The sequence below is a fragment of the Myiozetetes cayanensis genome, unplaced genomic scaffold, assembly GCF_022539395.1.
Source record: "Myiozetetes cayanensis isolate MyiCay16 unplaced genomic scaffold, myiCay2020 scf5-8, whole genome shotgun sequence".
Classification (NCBI taxonomy): Eukaryota; Metazoa; Chordata; class Aves; order Passeriformes; family Tyrannidae; genus Myiozetetes; species Myiozetetes cayanensis.
In genome coordinates, this window is record NW_026087742.1 from 77215290 (window position 1) to 77234081 (window position 18792).

The 18792-nt window shown below is 34.3% G+C and overlaps 1 protein-coding gene across 19 annotated transcripts in view; it reads right to left on the reverse strand.

The window, feature by feature from the left end:
- DOCK9 (dedicator of cytokinesis 9) overlaps positions 1-18792 on the reverse strand; it is a 114514-nt gene that overhangs the window by 41251 nt on the left and 54471 nt on the right. For all 19 annotated transcript variants that reach the window (XM_050332691.1, XM_050332689.1, XM_050332699.1 and 16 more), the window contains exons 8-27: positions 16972-17146; positions 15581-15648; positions 11617-11691; positions 11383-11523; positions 10821-11021; positions 10560-10682; positions 8175-8257; positions 7612-7734; positions 5798-5877; positions 5527-5714; positions 5337-5402; positions 4645-4737; positions 4284-4407; positions 3831-3952; positions 2393-2479; positions 1684-1773; positions 1227-1342; positions 1037-1106; positions 772-897; positions 571-642 (exon numbers count right to left, since the gene is read on the reverse strand). In XM_050332691.1, the coding sequence (XP_050188648.1) occupies positions 571-642; positions 772-897; positions 1037-1106; positions 1227-1342; positions 1684-1773; positions 2393-2479; positions 3831-3952; positions 4284-4407; positions 4645-4737; positions 5337-5402; positions 5527-5714; positions 5798-5877; positions 7612-7734; positions 8175-8257; positions 10560-10682; positions 10821-11021; positions 11383-11523; positions 11617-11691; positions 15581-15648; positions 16972-17146 (2223 nt within the window). The remainder of the gene's footprint in view (positions 1-570; positions 643-771; positions 898-1036; positions 1107-1226; positions 1343-1683; positions 1774-2392; positions 2480-3830; positions 3953-4283; positions 4408-4644; positions 4738-5336; positions 5403-5526; positions 5715-5797; positions 5878-7611; positions 7735-8174; positions 8258-10559; positions 10683-10820; positions 11022-11382; positions 11524-11616; positions 11692-15580; positions 15649-16971; positions 17147-18792) is intronic.

Here is an 18792-nt window from a genome sequence, read left to right on the forward strand (position 1 = left end):
AAAAAAAAAAAGGCATTTCTAAAATTTTAGCATTCTCCTTCCAGCTTACAAAATAACACTAAATTAAATATTGATATTTCTTACTGTATATAGAAAGCTATAAACTTCATGACTCATTGATCTCTCATTTTATATCTCAGCTAATGTACTGCTCAGGACGAAGCCCACATTTTTTGGGGTAGTGCTTACATCAAAGTCCACAGTCTTATCTATTGCTTCCAACTTCGTTGTACTGTAAGAATTAAGAATTCCTACTAGAGAGTCTGATGATTTACAAAGACTGCTCTACTGCATGGATTTTAAGAGGTTTCTCTTCTTTTATAGTAATGCTGAATATAGCCCTGTAGTTTTTTCTATCTGATGTTTCAACTGATTTTCCTGCTGTTTTCCTCCTCTTCCTTTCTTACAAATGAAGTTATTTAGAAATCAAAACCACATGTTTCTTCTAATATGCAATAAAAGTATGTGACTGGACAACAGACAATACAAATTCTCTTTAGAATATGTGGGTGGAGAAGAGACAATAAAAATTCTCTTTAGGATAACATTTTTTTGCGTAAGTTGACATACCTTCACTTTGGAGTTTTCTATCAAATGCTGAGCCATTGATTTTATCAGAACTTCAAAGAAAAACCATGAATACTGCAGAGAAAAGAAAACATTGTGTAAAATTGCCACATGCATTCAACAACTATTTCAATACAACTGGTTCCTATTCTTCAGTTATGACCAGATAAGAACATATAGTAAGAAGTATAGTTCAATGCTTACCTTAAGTAGCTTGTTGCTTGTGAGAAAGTCAGCAGATGGCTTTAAAATTGTTGTCATGGACTTTGTCAGTTCTTCATGTACTGTCTTATATTCAGAAGCAACGTAGGGTTCCGCTTTATAAGCATACTTAGGAAGGAAAAACAGAATTTAATATGAAATGATGACATAACATGAAAGAACTGAAATTAAATATATGCAACTGAATTTAAATATACTCTTTCTTAGTAAAATAGAAAAAAGAAACATTCCATTTATTTTTACCTACCTTGACATAAGATCTCAGGTAGCTATCTAAGCCTTCTTCATGACACTGAGCAACAATATGGATAATAACCCTGAACAGAAGTCAAAAACAAGTAAGCCTATAAAGAAAACTATGATTGCAACAGCAAAAATGCTACTCAGTTATAGATTTATGTGATAACCCAGTCATCACTTAACTTAAAATTCTTTACCTGGTCACATTGACTGCCACTTCCTCTTGAGTTGCTCTAGTGAGAACTCTAAACAACTGGTTGAGAACAGTTGGTAGGAACGCTATCATCACATGGCCTTCCATAGCATGAAGGCTCTAAAAAAAAGTAGTAATACTGTCACTCTCTTGAATAAAAGGCATTTAAATCACAAGTTCTGAAAAAATAAAGTTTATTGCAAGTCTCTTTCAAAAAATACACACTGCTTGTGCAATTTGATGTTAATTACCAGAAATACTGCACAGAAAGCAATTGAGAATATTTTCCAATATAAATATTTGGCAAATGTTTTCTACATTAAGGGAAATTAGGGATAAAAATCAGGTTTTATTAACAGCATTTTAGAAGTACTTACTTGTATTTTCTGTTGAAATGCACACTAGGTAATGTTTAAAGTATAACTGAACAAAATAATCTGTTATTCACTGCCATTTTATACCTTAAGATACTTTACAAGATCAGTTCCTAGTGCACGAGCTCCAGATTCTGTTTTCTGACAGTACTGAAAAAAGTTATGCAAGTGCTGGTCCTGTCAAAGCCAAAAAGAACAACAAATTAAACAATTCAACATTACTATCCATAATCTGAAACAAAACATAGTAAAAATATATATATGTAGAAATACACATCTTTGTCCATAGATTCAAGTTTCAAAAATAATTGAAGTGTGCTACACCGAAGACTTATTTAGTGTATACTTTTTAATATATGAAATTTCCAGTGTTTCCTGAATACCCATTATACAAAATGCCACCTATATTTGCTTCCTACTAATGTGCAGAAAACAGCATACTTAATTATCCCCACTGATCATAATATGTTTTTTATGAGCAGGTGTAACAGGACTCATTGCCTTGCAGACATGCCAGTAAATAGCTTTCAGAAAACTATGACCTGTTATATGGAAAATTCAGATTGGAATGGAGGGTGGTAGACAAAAGGTTCATATTTTGAATAGCTTCCATTTAAGATCTTCTGGTTTTTCCACATTGATGTAAAAGTAAAATACCATGAGAAATGTCCAAGAGACATAAAAAGTAAGAGATGAACACACTGAGTTCAAGAATCTTCCCAAATACTGTAAATACATACAATAAACATACATTATTCCTAAAACTTTCTCTAATTTAATTTGTTTTATAACTCACCTGTGTATACACAGTTGACACCAGATGAGTGGATATTTTTAACAGTTGTTTGCCTCCATCCACCCATTTAATTTCAGGACCAGAATGCTGCATGCACACACGAAGGGGAAAAGTAAAATAATGCAGCAGTATATTAGAGTAAAACAATTAGTTCATAGCACCACTAACAACACTTTTTTTTAGAAAGAAAAAGTACAGTTTGAAGAAATGTGTGCAATGAATAAAGTCATAAAAAAAAGGAAAATTATGCAGGCAATATTACCAAAAGCATTTATGATCTTAAAATGTTTTTTTCACAGTCCCACAGGAGTTTCCCCGATGGCTAACAGAATTGATTCTCTGAATGGCATAGATTTCGTGTTTCCCCTACAACTGCAAAAAAACTAGACTAGAGAGAATTATGTACTAGTTCTCTGAGAAAAATCACACAGGAATTTCCACAGATACTCACACAGTTTAAAGCTTATCATACGTCACTGACAGGTAGCAGCCAGTGCTTCCTTTCCATCCCATTTCCAAAGAACTGAGAATGGGAATGCTCACCCTGACAACCAGTTAGGGAGAGATTTTACTGCTAGATCTACAATTAGTCATATCAGTCCTAACCTTCTACCCATGGGCATGAGCAGAGACGAACAGCAGAGGCATAAAGAATACACCTACAATGTGAAAAGATGAAAGATGTGAAGGAGACGATGGTTGGAAAGCTTACAGCAGAGTTCAGAAAAGAACAGGTGGCAGAACAGGAGGAGAGCAGCACCTCTTGCTGTTGATTTTAGGTCTCTTCCTCCAAAATTAGTCAAATTTGTCTCTGCATTTCAATCTCTTTGTCAAATTCCCTACCACATTTTCATTTTGTATCCTCTTTGGTATCATTTTTATTACTTACAATTATGCAAGCTTTCTGCTTTGAACAATAAATTTACTAGTGAAGCATAAAGATCACAAAAATCAAGATGTGAGAATAAGACTTTTTCAGGAATAAAGGACTTACTGAAAGGAGACAGCATGAAATGCTAAAAAGAATTTAGTAAAGGACTTCAGATTATTTGCATACCTTCATAAACTCAAATAGTTTTATATGTTTCAAAAATTACTATAACTTCTAGTTAATAATTACTACAGAAAATGAAACAAGCATTTCCTAAGTACATCAGCTAAATAATAACAAATACAAATATGTAACAACTTTCTGACTTTTACAAAAATGTGAATCAATATGCCCTAATACTTTTTTTTTTTGGTCTCCCATTTCTCTTTGAGTTTGTTTCCTCTTAGTCAGACATCAAACTTTTGCAAAGCATTCCTTTTCAAGTATAAAAGAAAATAAATTCTACAAGAAAATTACCTAAATCTTGTCATCAGACTGGGGAACTACAATCAAACCTCCTCTCCACATTGTTTTTTTCCATGATTAGAGCAATTTTATACAGCATACCTTTCCAACACCCACTTCTTGATAACTAAGATAGCCTGATGGAAGATTTGCTGATACTGGGATGTGTTGCTCGTTGGTGACCACTCTTCCATCTTTTATCAGAGGAAGCCAAGAATACCCAACTATGGAAGATGAAAGACAAGCAATCCTAAATATCTCATGCAATTTAACATAAACCCTTACAGAAGTCTTACTGAATAATTTTGATACGTAATTCATAAACAAGAAAACATTCTTGTAAAGCCCAATCGATTTGAACTCGATTAGAAATTATTAAAAATGCAAATAAATTGTCACTGAGTTTCAAGAATACCATACATTTGATGAACATTCTACACCAACATTTGAAACATTTAAATTAAACATGGATCACAGAAGTCAAGGGTTACCAGATAAGCACGCTTCAAAAAATTTCCCCAGTAGTTACTGAAAGTAAAACATTAGTGTACAAACCTTGTGTTTCAACAACATCTTTCTTCTTTGTACTCCCTTTGCTTGAATTATCACAGCTGACATGGTAGAAGGTGAACAACAAGTGGTGCTTTTCATGTAACTGAGTGGGCAATTCTATTTTAATCTGAAAGGCAAAGAAGTCTCTGTAGAAGTTTTCAGCTAGAGCACTGATATGTGTTACTGGTTGTAATTCCAGATTATATATTATTTGAAGCACGATCAAGAATCACACATACAAAACTCCAAAAAATTTAGGGATCTGGTTCAACTGAGAACTTCACAATCCTCTAATATTTTCCTGTATTTTTGAAACTTACCTAGTACGTAATCCCCTAAAGGTTACCTCAGAAGAGTAGCTTACCTCATCATAAAACTCTGGATTTTGGTGGTGATGCAGAACAGCAGCAAACGCACTTCTAGTAAATACTGGTCCACCAGGCCTACCATAGATACACTTAGAAGAAAGGGAAAAAAGAACAGAAAACCCTGTCATCCTTTTTTTCACTCTCAGCTTAGAATGTTTCACCCAGAATCTGAAATACATTAACTTGTGTTTAACTTGTTTCCTTTGCACAGACAGGGATCTGTGCAAAGGAAAGAGTCTGACCAGTGATCACACTACACAACCTGTAGTCTGCCTGCTGTGCAGTAGAGCTGTCATTTCACCTCAGGATGTCTACACATTTCTCTACTTTTTTACTTCCAGACACCTTTTATACACAGTGATGGTTCAGCCCAAACTTGGAGCTTGGCTCTCCAGCTGATCTAAAGATTTGCTGTTTCAGCTTACTGTGGAGTACGCATAAACCACCCTTGTTTGCAACAAGTTTATTCCTGGAATCTTTGTTGATATAAAGAAATTAAATGCTCTGAGGGTTCTTTAGTAATCTTTTATATCAAAAACAAACAAGCCACCTAGAAGTTACTCTTATGCCAAATGCAAAAGGACAGAAGCCACCATGCCAAACTAAATCAATTAATCCAATACTACTGTGTTACTTAGCTATCTGTTCACTAGTTTCTTTTATCAATTGCAAAAATCAAAAGACTAACCTTTAAAGGCAAAGAATCCTCTTCATCAGAATCCTTGAACTCAATGCACACCGCAATATTTCTAGCCTAAAGCAGTATTTAAAAACATAAACCCAAACAATCCATCAAAAGGACAATCACAGAAATAAGTCTCAGTTGTAAACAATCTTAACCAAACCTGAGAAAGAAGGTACAGTTTTACTGTACTCACCTTTGCAAAAGACTTTTGACTGTCATATTTCAAGTACTTTGGATAAACATAAAGATGATTGTTGTAGATGGTGAAAGGCTGAGTGTATTTTGGTATACAGGGAACAAACTCCTCTATTTCAAATGTTGTTAGTGTCTTGGTACTGTTTTCAAACTGCTTCGTGGGAATGTATGATGAGTTAACATAATCTGAAAATACATTAAAAAATCAAATTAAAAAATGAAGTGGAAAAAGCCTGAATGTCCATTTAACAGTGTTTGTTAATACTTACTTGGAAAATCTGGTGACACGTTATCAATTGTAACATCCAGATTTCCTAAAATAACAGGAAGTTTGGCCATCTTTTCAGGTCTATAGGAAGGAAAAAAAACAACATCACCTCAAAGTCAGGCTAAACCAGCGAAAAAAGATAATAGGAAACAGAGGCAAAAGTAATATCCTGAAATAGGAGTATGAGAGGAAAGCTAGTTTGAGGGTGGATGACTGATCTGGTCTTTTTTGCCTAGATTCACAGTTTTCTTTTCCTTTAAATTCTCAGGGAAAAAAAACCCCACAGCTTTTTGTGGAAAAGTATGGAAAAAGTCACAAAAAAGCATGACTTCTTTCTTTAAATCAAAATGAAAAACTTAGATAAAGATAAGTTTTGTTTGCCACATAATAACTTACTATCATTTGCAGCAAAGAGGATCTATAAGTAAGTTTTTTAAATCTCAATAGTCAGTAATAAGCATTCATGGTGGTAGGGTAAACCTGGGGGGAAGAGAAATCATCAAGTTCCCACCTCTTCCTTTTCCTAGACTAAAAACTCATCCTGTAAAACTACCCAACACTGAAATTTCTTATATGTTATCATGTAACTAATTCAGAAATAGGATTTGAAGTACAAGTATTTTCCATGGTAAAACTAAGCAGAACCCTTTATTAGTAAAGATAGTCAGAAGCATGATTTTTTAAATTATTGCACAGCAAGTGGGAGCACAATTTTCCCAAAATGCAATCCCATGCTGTGAAGCAAACAACTTCAGGTTTGCATCTGGGTTCTAATTCCAACATCTATACCTTAGACATTATAACCTATTTCTTACTATAATTCCTGTGAAATACTGTACATGATTCCATAAACAGGATGCTGAAATAATAAAAAGCATTTCCTTAATTCACAAAGTAAGATGACACGGCAGGCTAATTTACTATTAGTTTCAATTCCAGTAATGCTATTTATGGCAAGGAGTATTAGTATGCAGCCATTTTGATGCTACATAAACTTCAATGAAATTTTAAGACACTTGCTAAAAGTGAATTAAAATACCTCTTACAAACCTCATCTCCTTATCAGATTTGTTAAGCAAGAATAAAATAAAGAAACTACAGCCCAAGCCTTTGTTCTTGGCGATCGTTCAAACCCATACCACTCCAGCTAACTGTACCGTAACAGAAGTGGAAACATCTTTGCAAAGCAGCAAAGATTGCTCTATTATTTTACATCCTATTTAATAAGGGGATTAACAACTTTATGAATATGATCACCTGTCAGTGACATATTCTTAAACCTTGCACACAAACCAATGAAGTCTTTAAGAACACTTTGTAAAAAAAAAATAACCTGTGTTGTGTTATTTAGCCACCCTGAGACATGCATTCCCAAGGAACATGGACTGCCTACTGGCTTGAATCCTTTCTCCTGAGAGCTAGTATTCTCTGTCCAAGGTCAGTGAACAGATGATTTATGCTCATATTTGCTTTCCCTTGAGAACCAGAAGGGCATATTGTGTGAGTATAACTCCTAGCATAGAGCTACTTCAGGCTATGAGGCTGATTGCACGTTACACGCAGCATAATACTTCAGTCCTGCTTGTAGCCCCCAAACACTGCAAAGGAAGGACCTGTAGCCTGTATGAAGGTCTTGATTATATTTATATAGCTTCTATATTTGAAATTAAAGACATACAAATACATATATCAAAATATTAGATGCTCCAGTTCAAGAACATAACAAAATACAGTGGGGTTTATGGTGAGGAATGGGGGGTATTAGGGTGTTTGGTTGGTTTGGTTTGTTTTTCAAAGTGGGAAAATTAGACTTACTTCCTGAAATCTGCTAACAATTTCAGCATGTCTTCATTTGAGAGTTTGTTACTGTCTTGTCTGAAGAGAGGAGAAAATCTTGCATTTTTGTCCAGAGTTCCTGAGGCATCTTTAAACAGTGTCCTGAAAGTAAAAATCTTTCTTTCAGCTGTGTTTATGGAAGTGCTGAAATTCACTTCAGGAAATTTCTTTATTAGAAATCAGAGCATACTGCACCATCCTCCCTATTACACATTTAATACTCTTGTAGGTGAGTTTTACATATAAATAGTTCAGTTTAACAAAAAAGTATGAGCCATTTCATTCTTAGTAGCATAAAAAAATATTGTCAATAGAAAAGAGTTGGCAATATTTAATGCTTTGAATAATAATGTAATGAATCTTTGTAACTTTTCTTCCTACTACAGAGCTGAAGCGTAAGTTTATAGGAAATCTTTGGTTAATTGAAAGCAAAACAATCAACAATTTAAACAGCACATTAAGTTTTACAAGAAGGGAGATATAGAAAATAATGTTAGAGAAAAGTCAAGAAAAAAATACCGATTGACAAGATTTGTCCTTACCTAGCTGCCCAGGCAAAAGGCATTCTGTATTGACCTAATCTCTGGCATGCCTGCTTAGCGTTCTTCAAAACTTTCTGTGCAACCTGCAAGGGACATGAGAAAGCCATGCTTGAAAAGCTAAATTTTCTGCACCTCTTGTACACAAGAAATAAACACATGTTGACACTGATATGAATTAGAAAATCTTCATTAGAAGATTAATCCTAAGTATGTGAGTGAAAGACAATTGAAAATGCCTCTTAGTAATTAATTTCAGGTTAAGCACAGCCTGTTAATTTCACAGCATTTCAAAGGTGAAAATATAGACATATCCACACTCCTGATAATAAATATTTAATTGAGAAAAAAATTATTATATACAAAACTTATATGGAAAGCTAGAGCAAAATTCACCTGTTTTTGAAGACAAAACTCAAATTTCAGGAAAAAACATTTCAAATCCCATTTGCTCCCCTATTCACCACCCACCCCATGAACCAGGACACATTCTTGCAGAGTAAATAACTACAATACTCTGCAAAACTTGTATTACAATTACACACAGAATATGGGGAGGGGTTTTACAGAGATCACATGGACAATCCTATGCACATGGACAATCCTAGGTAGGGACATTGCAATAGTGTTTTCATTAAAAGTTCAAATTTTTTATTTTGTTAACTTTTGAATTAACAAAAAATTCCATTATATACAACCAACACGTACCAGAAATCAGCTTCTCCTATGTGTCTACAAAGAGTAAAATTATTTGTCAGAGACAAAACAACCTACAGAGTAAGACTACCCGAATATTATCCCTGATCTATGCTGCTGAGGTTATAAAGAGCTGATTCTATTACTGTGTTTGAGCCAACTCTCCATTATCCTTTCCTGTTAAAAGGGGGAAATGGCACTTGGAAGCATAAAACCTTGATAAGTAATCATGATGAAGTCAATGTTTAAGGGGAGAAAAAGCGATTCCTTGGCTATAGAATTTGCTACTTCTGTTTTCCCTTTTCCTTCTCCAGAGTAGTAATCCTGCAGGGAACAGGAACTTGCTCATTGCACTGATACAAATGGAGGCCTATAAAACTGGTACTGTTCTATTTTGTTTCAAATTAATACACTGTAATCCCTATGAACTAGAACCGAAACAAATTTCAAAATAAGTGTTTAGTTGTATAAAATGATAAGCAATTGAATACCAGAAATGTACAGCGTAACTTAGTATAACCAAGAGTGTTCCTACTGGCTCTTCCTGCAGTACAGGGCAGCACAAGTCTAGCCTGCAGCATCAAATGAGGGAACACTTGGGCTTGCTCAACTTTCCCCACGTGGCTCTGGCCCCAGGCCACCAAAATAAGCTACTCAGTTCAGGTTTGTTTTAACTTCAGTAACAGTCAGCACACACTTTAAAACCAGACTCCTAAAATACAAAGCTGCTGTTTTCCAACAATAGCTGAAAAAAAATCTCAAGCATTCCTGGAAAAGCAAATCAGTAGGTTGATCTATATTAAGATCAGGTGAAAAATACAGGGTTTTTTACATGTAGCTTGGCCAGCAGTAAATCTGTAGGAAAGAACACTGTTCCTCTGCAGACACTGAAAGTTAACCATTCCTTCTTTCCTTTCACTAGCTGAAAACAGGAAGAATGTCAACAGTAGCTGACACTGCTTACAAAAACACTCTTCTCTAATATCCTGGTTGAGCCACTTAAGCATAACTGTAAATCAACAAAATCAAATCTCTATTTCTTCAGTGACAAACAAGAAGTAGCAACTAACAAAACTTTTTGTAGATACATTCAAAGAACATTAAAATCTTACATTATCTGAGACTTCTGAAAACTTAAAAATCATTTAGTAGTTTATTTCTAAAAGTGATTTTGACTTGTCTCGAACCTGCAAAGCATTTTATATGTAAAACCAGAAGCTTAATGATTTCGGTGGTTCTGAAGGAAAATGCCATCAAGAACATGGATAAAGTTCCAGTAAATTATGGTCACCAGGAAGTAAGACAAAGGAAAAGTCAACATGATACAGTACATAAGATGCGTTAACTGAGACATACAATTAATTTATGATCAATATTTAATATTTCACTGTTCAAAAATTTTCAACTAAACTTTCACACTGAAGTTCAATACACTTTTGTCAAACCAGTTTGAAGACATAATAAATATAATATTGTCACAATTATAAAAAGTGAAATAAGTGTTTCCAATAAAATGTTAGATTTTATCTATAATATAATAATAGTTACTAGTAATAACTACAATTTACTAAATCTAATTCAGTTATCTGAATTTACTAGATAACAACTAAGGTTTTGATTGATATTTATTAATTCAAAATCAACCTGCTTTGCCTCAGTATTCTGTTCATGCCACAGAAGAAAATAACATACCTTTGAAGAATCTGAACCTTTCATATATGGTTCAGCACAATGTGTAATACTTCCTTGTAATACCTTTTCTATTCTGGCCACAAGGAAAATGTCAGTATGAGGACACGTGACTGAGAATATTCCCTAGAAATGAAACAAGAGATAGGTATAAAAGGAAAATGCAGGCAACATTTTACAACACATAATAGAAAGGCATCCAAGTCATATAGGAAAACTCTTGTTCCCAAAATCCTACTAATTCTTTAAGTTACTAGTTCTCACCTGCTTTGGGTATTGTAACACAGTTTCATGAATGTCTTGAATTCTGTGTAAACTATCACCGCTGCCGTTCATCATTTGTTGAGATACACTGGGTATCATGTGCCTTACTGAGGGGTGGTTCAAATCAACATGAAAATCTGCTGAAATCTTCCTGTTGTTTTTAATATCAAATAGTGACAATGTGACAAAGAAAGGTTCTACCTAGACATTAAAAAAAAAAAAGAATCAAATGTCATTGCTGGTATCTATATCACTGTAAAAATGTGTACAAAAGAAAGATGAGTAACATTTTCATGAACACACAGCTATCACTCTAGATATTACTGACAAGATGTAAAAGACAGTAAAAGAAAAATTTTCTCTCTATCACACAACAAAAATATTAGCAAAGTTACTTTTTGTAGGATTTAGGCTTTCATTCTGATTTAAAAGAGTAGAAAAAAATCCCCATAATACAAACTTCTCAATCACAGCAAGGAATTCCTGCCATTAAGAACAGTGCCAACAAAATATTAAGACATTCATTACCACATTAACAGAAAGTAATTAGATAATTATTTACATTTGTTGTTGGTCCTTCTTCATTTTCTGCAACACAGCTTTGCAAATTAAAAGACAAATCGTTACACCTCACAAGAATTTTTTTTCCAAATTTCTCTTCAAATGGCTTCACTTCTGGTTCAATACTAGAAAAGTCTAGTTTCTTTAAAAAGAGAAAAGAAAAAATATGTTAAGTTGGTTTTCACCTCAAAAAGAACAACATTAAAAAATGCTGCTTCCTTTTAAGAAGTCTAACCTGTGCATCTGGATCCAAGGCAAAAAGTTTAACTCTGCTTTCACTTTTCAGCTTGATTTCTGCTTCTCTGGTACTCTGTTAAAAATAAGAAAAAAGTCTTTGTATTGCACTATTAAATAAAAGTGGGTTTGAGTGTCATTCCCTTTTCTGTGATGTTCAAAGCTTTACACATTTTTAATTCACGCATTTGTTTCTCTATTGCTGAGCTTTGTAACTCCTGAATTTACATTGCTCCACCATGTCTGAGTAAAAAGTGAGAGCCTCTCCTCTAAAGGCTTTCTTCCAGGCCTAGAAATCTAAAAACTTACATCAGCAACATGCAACCTTCCAAGCTCATGGGAAGTATACTCCAGCACAACTTATATAGCACTTTCCCTTCTTAAACAATAACTTTCATAACATCATTTTATTTAAATAAAAAAATAAATTATGACCGTAGGGTAAAGCTCAGAGCTATCCTGAGAACGTAAGATTGCTAAGGAAACAACAGATTACCTAAATTAAGAAATACCATAATAGATACTTTCTTTTTTCTTTTTCTTGTTGTTTTTTTTTTTGCTTTTCTTGAGCCCTACTGCCAAAGAAGTGGTTTTCCTGTGGATAGCTGGAAAAACCTCCAAAACTTCCGAAAGATAAACCCCTCACACTTAAAAGTTACTTTGCCTGGGATTTGTGGATCCTGCCTGGGATTTGTGGATAGCTATCTGTTAACAGCAAACCAAAAGTGAAGTGCTACAAAATAGAATGTGAAAACTGATGGCATACACAGGTTACCTTTTTTGGAAAAAGGTATTATTTAAAAAGCATTCTATGATTTTTAAAGACACAGGATGTGACAAATGAACATATGTACGTGCCAAAATTATCACTGTAGGAGAGTTGCCATTCCCAAAGTAGCAGCTGCCTAAACAGGGATACAAAGTATTACATTACAGGCAGGTGTGTCTCTCTTTGGATCAACCTGTATGGGTTAAAAGAAGGTACAAACTCAAAATTCTCATCACTGACCATCAGATGGAAGTGATCTACTGTCTACATCTGCTTTGCTGGAGATTGAAGTAACTTCTACTATGTTTCAAGAAAAAGAAAAAAAAACAAACCAACCCAAACCAAAAGAACAATCTGTCAGAGCTCAAAATCCTATTTTTAGGTTGATAACAGAAATAAAAAAAAAATAATCTGGCTTAAAGGATGTATTACAGAAAAAAACACTTCTGAGGTGCTATTTTGAGTAAAAGTGCTCTAATGTTTTTTATTTAATTTACTTTGTTATCTTTAGCACACACAGGATTAAAAACAAGAGTTGCTGTGAAAGAGACGACCCAGATACTCGATACCATCAGAGTACTGCCAGAGCTTGCTTGTTCAACAGCAAAGTCTGGTATGATTGAGAAATATAGGAATGTGAAGAAGTTTAAAGATAGCAAGAGAGTTGTGTGCATGTGTTGCAAAGGTAATAATCAGTGGCAAGAACTGAGGAGGAACATGACCTAGTCATAAGGGCAACATAAAGAGCTAAAGCGTCTTGATTTAGAGTCTTTGGTGTTTTGTGCACTAAAGACAAGACGAATATAAGCATTTTTGACTGACAGATCAGGGACAGTAGTCAGAAGTCAAGAACAGAAAATGCATGTAGTCACTGACCCTCTCTATAGCACAACAGTGACTCTAATTTCATTTCCTCATCTGTAAAACAGAAAGAATATTTTCCCACCTCAGTGAATTCTGGGGACCCATAAGGGCTAAGGAGATACTTGGGCACACTTATCACGACAGTCACAAGTTATTTCAGAGGGCTAATTTGTTTTATTTTAAGATTAAAAACCAAAACAAAAACAACTTCAAAACAACTAAACAAAAACCCCAAACAAATATCCACTACAAAACCCCTATGTTCACTCTTGGTACTTACATTACAGATAAAAGGAACATGAAGTAGGCAGGAAAGACAGACAGATTCAGAAATATGTGTGCCCATCTGTGCATTGAAGTGCAAAATACTGTCTTATTTAGTTTATATCATAAACTAACAGCTGTTGATAGAAAAATCAAGTCTTGGAGATGTAGTCACAAGGGTTAAACCCTTCCTGAGAAGACTGTTATTTTCCCCTATTGTCAGGTGCTCTACAATCCCCCCTGAAGGAATTTCTCTCTCCTCATAAGGATATGAGGTCAGCTATTGTGAAATCCTCCTCCTAGAACCAACAAAAAATAATAGAGCAACTATAAACCCTTCTAAGAGAAGGTCCAGTGCCTTGTAAGGTTTTCACTGGGGAAAAAAGAACTAAATCCAAACAACAGCTGGAAAGACAGCGCAAGAAAGAACAGAGGACAAAAAAAATCCTCAAAACAAATAGCATTTATATAAAGCAATTGAGCACAAACAGCATACCAATGCAAACAGGCAGACTTTTCTGTGTTCTTCTCAGGAAAAAAAGAAGGCTAGGACAATATATTACAGCACATTGTTTTAAAAGGTAGTGTTTAGTACAGATAAGGAAAGCAAAAAAATTTATTTTGAAGGAAACAGAAATTTAAATGGGTTATAACTACGGAATAATAATAAAAAAAAAACCCCAGTGCTTATAGAGGTGATAAAAATAACACACTAGAAAAATACCAAGCTTAAAGAGCTACATGTTTCCGATCCAAAGGTTATGGAAACAGGAAGCAGCAATTGTAGCACTAAAGCCATATGCAGGTGCTGCAGCCCTGAGTTAAAGTCCTCTCTTTAAGGAATATGGAACCTTAACATTACAATAACTCTGACCATAAAGAAAGAAGAATCTTCTGTACAAAAAAAAGGATCTAATTTTATACTTGTTTCTGAAATAAATTTTCATAGCCTCATGTAAGTATGTTGTTTGATGCTTCCAGCTCTTCCAAGGAAATCTTGATTGTATGTACCACAATCCCAGTTAATTTCCAAATACAGAGGTATCTGGAGCTAGATTATCACATAGTAGCTTTTTGTGTATATGTGCTAAATTAATTACAAAGCAGTATCAGAAAGAATTAAGTCAGCCAACCAATTTCAGTGCTAAAAGCTTCTTAACATATTCTGACTAGATCTTTTGATATGCTAGCTACCATAATAGATAGAATTTGGTTTGCTTGTTCTTAGTTCATAAGCTGTGCTTCCTTCAGGAGCAGTTACTAGATCAGACATCCTCAGAAAAGAAGGCGAGAGAATTACAGAGCATGGTCAGGCAGAAAAGTTTAAAGACTCCAGGCTGCACCACACAGAAGAAAAAGGAAGTCACAGCAAAAAGTTTGAATTCTGCAACTTCAACAGAAAAGGTCACCAATTCCAGTCCTTAGGTGATTTAACAAAAATTCCTCCTTTACAGAACTCACAAAATTTACTGCAACACGCAAGTCATTGATTTAACTGAAACAACGTCTGCAAATGGGCTGAGGAAGTTATTTTTATTTTCTACTTTTATTTTATTTTACTGTAATTTCCAACACATTTCTGTAAGAACAGAATGGAAAAGCAAAAACCATGGCACTACAGGAATCATTTATGAACCTACCAGTTCATTATAAATACAAACATCTTAAAATACATTCACTTCACCACTGCTATTAAGCTGCTCTGGATTTCTAAGTATAAAAATAAAACCTGACTTCAGTATAGCTAGATTTCTACAGAAATACTTAAGCCCTTACCTTCATGCAATAAACCAATACAAAATAGAATTAATTACTAAAATAATAATAAAACATGCTGCATTGAAACATGTCCAGAGTTATATAGGCAACTTCAAGACAGTATCTGGACTGCTTATAAGAGCAGAAAACGAAGAAGCTCAACAACCATATTAATGAAAGAGCTTCTAAGCTTTCAAAGCACCACAAACTGACTGAAAGTTAGAAACCGGTGTCTTACCTTTACTGAAAGTTAGCTAACTTATGTTTAGCACTTTATATCCTAAATTGACATTCACTATATATATATTACCTTGGCAATTTCAGGATAGTAGTTATCAAAACTACTTGATGAGCTTTCCATTTTGCTTTGTTCATCATCTGAAATTTAAAAAACCACATTTTAAAATAATTATAAAAACCCCAAAGTACTCACAAAACTCCATAGCAAAAATTATTTTTTTAAATCTCCTATCCCCTCAAAAATGACAACTGCTAACATAAATAGGTTGTGGACAACTCTATCATTACACTTCGATGCAGTGACTTATTGGAAGATGTAACTAGTAACAAAAATCAATATAATAGCAGTTATTTTTAATCTTACCTAGAACACAGCTTTAATATTAATTCTGATATCTGCATGGGGCAGGGGATACTCAATGCACAAAACTTACATTACTCTTTCCAATAAGCATCGTAACTTCCACTAAGCATTTTAACTTGATTTCAAAACAAATTCCCTCTGGTCATTAGGTTCCCAGCTCTACTCTCCAACAGTTACTGGCTTTACAAAGCAACCACTCAGTTAGCTATAAGTATCTTATAGTTCTAAGGTCAACTGGGGACCACTGTCTAAAATGTCTTTCACAGAGCTACAAGTTTCTCCTTTTCTGACACGGCTTTGTTGTAAACACCATGCTAAATTCTGACAATCTTCAAAGACGTGATATCTCACTTGAAACTGCAATGATCCCTTTAGGTACTTGTGCTATTTGTAAGAGAACAACCTTTCATAACATCTTCCAGGTTCTTCTGGATAATGCATACTGTTGGTTTCCTACCAGTTTCCCTCCCCATCCATTCTCAAGAGGAAAAATGCCATGAGACGACATCTAGACTACCTTTTTATCACCAAACTACCAACTATACAAACACTGCACTCTTTACAGATATCTGTCTTACCTATTCTTCAAGGGCTCTAACAGAAAAAATTTCTACACCCAAGCAACCTATTTCAGTACTTTAGGGAAATATTTGTGGTCAAAAGAGTTGTATCCAAATTTAACCTCCACACTGTAACCATAATTTCTTATTCTTCTACTTACTGTGACCACAGAGGACTGTAGGTAGAAGAATTTTCAGCAGCATTTTACATATTTCAAAATAAGTCCCTCCTAAGTTTTCTTTTTCTTTCCTTAAATTGCCTCAGTCCTGATTTTACATTGTGGGTTCTACTTTTCTACACTTAGTCAATCTCACTATGGTCTTCTGGACTTGACTCATTTGGAATCAATACAGAAAAAAATTTTTAAAGCTAAAAGGGTCAAAACTCTCATCAGTTCAAACAGACAGTAAAAAAGCCTGTATTTTTTATGACCAAAGAAAAGAAAAAAAGTTAGCCACAATAAAGCCTTTCTTTCCAAATTTGTGTACAAAATGTGGTCATATAACTACATTAGCACTGCTAGAAACCCTGCTTACCTTCGTGAGACTCTCCATTTCTTTTTTCTTGCATCGCAGCCTCAAAGTTAAGCTGAAGGATTTTGTTCAGAGTGTTTATCCACTCTTCCATTTCAAGTTCACTGTCAGCAGCTAGAAGGTAACTACTCTTGTCTTGCATCTTGAGCTCAAATGCGAACCGTCTGACTTTATTATTCTATGAGAAAATAAAAGATCTGCGTAATATCTTTACGTACTGTCTAACCACAGTCAAAGTTATACGTATTTTAGATATTTTATACAAAAATACACAGTTTGATATTTTGAACAAGTGCATTGTAATTACACTTTTTCGTCTCTGACATTTGACCTTCTGAAGTTATTTGCACCACCACCACAAGTACAAGTAGGAAAGATAACAGCCCATTTTCCAGCTTCCCTTAATCATTCTGCTTGCCATCACTTTAAAAAAACACAAAAATCCAATTTCCAGATATCAATCCTTTATGTACCCAGATCATCTGGAAATGAAACTAACCAAGATTTATTAAAGAAAAAAAAAAGGCAATAAACTTCCATTAATATTTGAGTGACAAGTGTTTGCACACTGAGATTTTATACCAGAGATAAAATCATAACCAATATCAGTCCTGAATTGCTAGTCTTATAAATATACATGAAGTTAGGAATCAGTTCCTCCTTCACTCCTCAACCATTATTGTAATCCTTTTTGCCCAATTTAAATCAAGCTTTCAAATGCTACCTAGCCTGACTCACGTTTCTGGGAATGAATCTTAAATGAAAATTCTGTATTATCAACGATTTAATTTTAAAAGTTGATAATTCATTAGATAAACATTACAATAAACAATATTACAGATTTAATGGTTGGGGGATTTTTGTTAAATTAAATGCCAAATTATATTCTAGTTTCACTGTACTTCAGATTTTTCAATTAACAGACTAAGTACTGGTTGGCAAAACAGTCAGCTTTCTACCAAGGATGAGTTTCTGTCAAGAAGGATATGAACAAATGTATGGACTCCAGATCTACAGGCAGTCCTACCAGTAGAAATCAGTGCTGAAGTAAATGAAAAATCTGAAGAACAGTAACCTCTAACTTTCATAGCATAAAACCTTGACACAGCTGGTACATATCACACTTCTCAGTTTTCACAAAACACTGAATTAGAGCAACTATGACTCTATATATGGCTGTGTGTGTGAACAGTTACACTGTGCATATTATGTGCTCCACATCTCTGATCAGAAAAGTCTCAATATACTTTAAAACAATAACCCCAACAAGACACAACCAAACCCAGAAACCCCAAAAACTATTCTGGGAATTCCTGTCTCTGTATTTAAGTTTGGGGAAAAAAAAAAATCCACCCAAACCAAATACCCCAACCAAACAAAACCCTGCTATTACACAGATTCAGCATTCCTCTTATACAAGTACTGACAAAGGAGCATATTCTGCTCTATCTTCAGTCTCTGTTAGCGAAGTCAGTATTTTTCTCTTAGGTATCTAAAGCTTTGAAAAAATAATTAAGCACGTGTACTAAATGAACTTAGAAATGAGAAATGCTATAGGAATGCTATAGCAATTTATCTCCCCTCAATGAAAAGACTTACTCTGAAACAAGTAGTTTCATTCTGAGAACAAAAACTTGTCAGCATGCCTACCTAAGAACAACTGTTTCTATGAATTCCATGTCAGACTACTCCACAGTACCGTGGCTACTTTATTTTCCTCTTCCGTTAAATGGAAATGAAATTTCTACCACTTTTTCCCCATAAAAGTTTATAGATGCTAATACAACACCAATAATAAGTAACAGTAAAACAATAAAATTAGAT